Genomic DNA, 2,185 nt, shown 5'->3' with positions numbered 1-2,185 from the left:
AAAAATGAGTATAATTCATCTTAAATTTAACACTTTAAATTAGAATCGAATTAATTTTCTATCAAATTGAACACGACTTTTTTCCACTTAATATAATTTTTCCTAATTTCAATATTATTTTAAAAGAATATAGTCTATTTTCTATCCGATTGAACATTATTTAAAAAAAAATTAATATATTTTCTATCCAATTGAGGTGAAAAAATGAGTCATGTTTAATTTGATAGAAAATATATTAGATTATAATTTAATATGTTAAATTTAAAATAAATTATAAAATATAATTAATAATTAGATAAATTAATGTTTATTAGTTTTGTAAACATGAAAATTATATATAAAATTTAAATTGTGATTGAAAACAATTTGCAAATTTTCCCATTTCTTTTTTTTATGTTGATGGAAGATAAATTTCTATGGAGCTACATTAGGTAGCTAATACCAACCAGTCAGTGTAGAGTTTGTTATTGTTATTACGTCATCAAACGTGGTTTTGGTTGTTCACCCATTGAAACGACGATTCTTTTCCCCCCAATTTCTCGGGAACGTGTCGACGAAGGAGAGAGAGACCGGAATGTAACGTGTGACACGGTGAGAGAGGAGAGAGCGAGAGAGAGGAGCGGCGTGACTTCGCTTGCGAATTGCGATCCGCTCCATTCTTCCTCTCCCGTTAATTGCGTGTTTAATTTTTCCATCCTTTTTTTTTTTTGAAAAAAAAGAAACTTCTTTCCCTTTCTGTTATTTACTTAACCCCATCTCATCTCATTCCTCCTCCGCTCCCAGAACCAAATCTCTGTGCAGTCTTACAGCTTTCCCTAAAGAGAAAAAGGGCAGATCCAGGGTTTATCCGTCGAACAGGTGGAGGGCGGCAATGGCGTCGAAGCCCGTCAAGGTCGAGGAGCTGATCGCCAAGAAGCTGGCGCTGTGGCACACCCGTACGTTCCGCCCCATCATGACCCACGACGAGCTGGAGCCCCTCCTGGCCGCCGCCGGCTTCGTCCCGCTCCCCCTCCCGCCGCCGCCGCCCGATGGGCAGAAGCAAGCCCCGGCCGTCGTGTGGAGGGAGTACGCGTCGCGGTTGGAGGCGGCTGCGGAGGGAGGCGGGCGGGGGAAAAGGAGGAGGCACGCCGCGGTGGTGCCCCGCCCGCGTCTTCCGCACCCCCGCATCGACGGCCTGCACCTCATGACCTACAAGGCCTTCTTCCTGGCCCTCGAGTTCTACCTCGGACCCACCCTCGTCCCCAATCTCTTCCACGTCAGGTGCGCTCCGCCCCCAATTTGTCCACGACTTCGAACAGTCCCAGTTCAATCGCCCTTGTTCTGTTCCAGGACCATGTCCCTCACGAGGGCGCACGACCGCGTGTTCGAGAGATCGTACCGGCCCATGAGGGATTGCGAGATGGACGACGAAGGCATCCTCGTGTACCGCGACGGAACCCTCGATCAAGTTACCAGGATCGTTTGCAGCCAACACGGCGGTGAGGAAATCGACGACGACGACGACAGCAACCGCGGCACCGATGCTTCTCTAATCAGCTCCAGCGCCGATAACTCCACGAAGAAAACCAAGTGCGACGATGGCCTCAAGAAGGCTGTTAACGCATCATCATGCCTGGTTCCGCTCAAGGATCTTTTCCCAACCGGCGGCTTAAGTTCACGTAGGGATGTTTCTTGATTTACTTCTTTCTTCTTCGGCATTCTTTAATATTCGTGGGATTTAGGCCTTTTTTAACATGCTCTACCGATTGTGCTGCCTAGGAGTGCAATCAAACTAACAACGGCAATCAGATTCTGTCAAGTGTAAATACATGTGAAGTAGGATTGTATGAACAACTTACTAGACTTGGCATGGTAAGAAGGATTCATGGAGTTTGCTAGTATTATCATCCAGTTAGTTATATGAAACTACTTACAAATTTTAGATCGATCAAACTCTAGGAGATATTTTCAGTACTGATCCTTGGAAGAATGTGAATGGAGTTCAATACTTCATCTGTTGGATGCAAGTAGATGGGAAGCCATGCCCCCACCAAATACACTGCAGTCGTCGGTACCAGTGTTGAATATAAGTGAATGAAAAGAGGTGGAAGAGGAAAAATGCTCCATTGTGAATGGAACTTTAGTCCCACATTAAGAGTTTCATGGCATGATGATTGATTTATATTGATTCACATACATTGAGGAT

General features: G+C 44.6%; 1 protein-coding gene across 1 annotated transcript; it reads left to right on the top strand.

Moving 5' to 3' along the window:
* Positions 1 to 574: 574 nt before the first annotated feature.
* LOC122030910 lies at positions 575 to 1,886 on the top strand. The gene is made up of 2 exons (XM_042589955.1): positions 575 to 1,260; positions 1,330 to 1,886. The coding sequence occupies exons 1-2, from the start codon at positions 872 to 874 to the stop codon at positions 1,673 to 1,675; spliced, it is 735 nt and encodes a 244-aa protein (XP_042445889.1). The 5' UTR covers positions 575 to 871; the 3' UTR covers positions 1,676 to 1,886.
* Positions 1,887 to 2,185: the final 299 nt, after the last annotated feature.

Source organism: Zingiber officinale, chromosome 11A (genome assembly GCF_018446385.1).
Source record: "Zingiber officinale cultivar Zhangliang chromosome 11A, Zo_v1.1, whole genome shotgun sequence".
Classification (NCBI taxonomy): Eukaryota; Viridiplantae; Streptophyta; class Magnoliopsida; order Zingiberales; family Zingiberaceae; genus Zingiber; species Zingiber officinale.
Note: the sequence above shows the minus strand (reverse complement) of the source record. Positions and strands in the feature narration are given on the sequence as shown.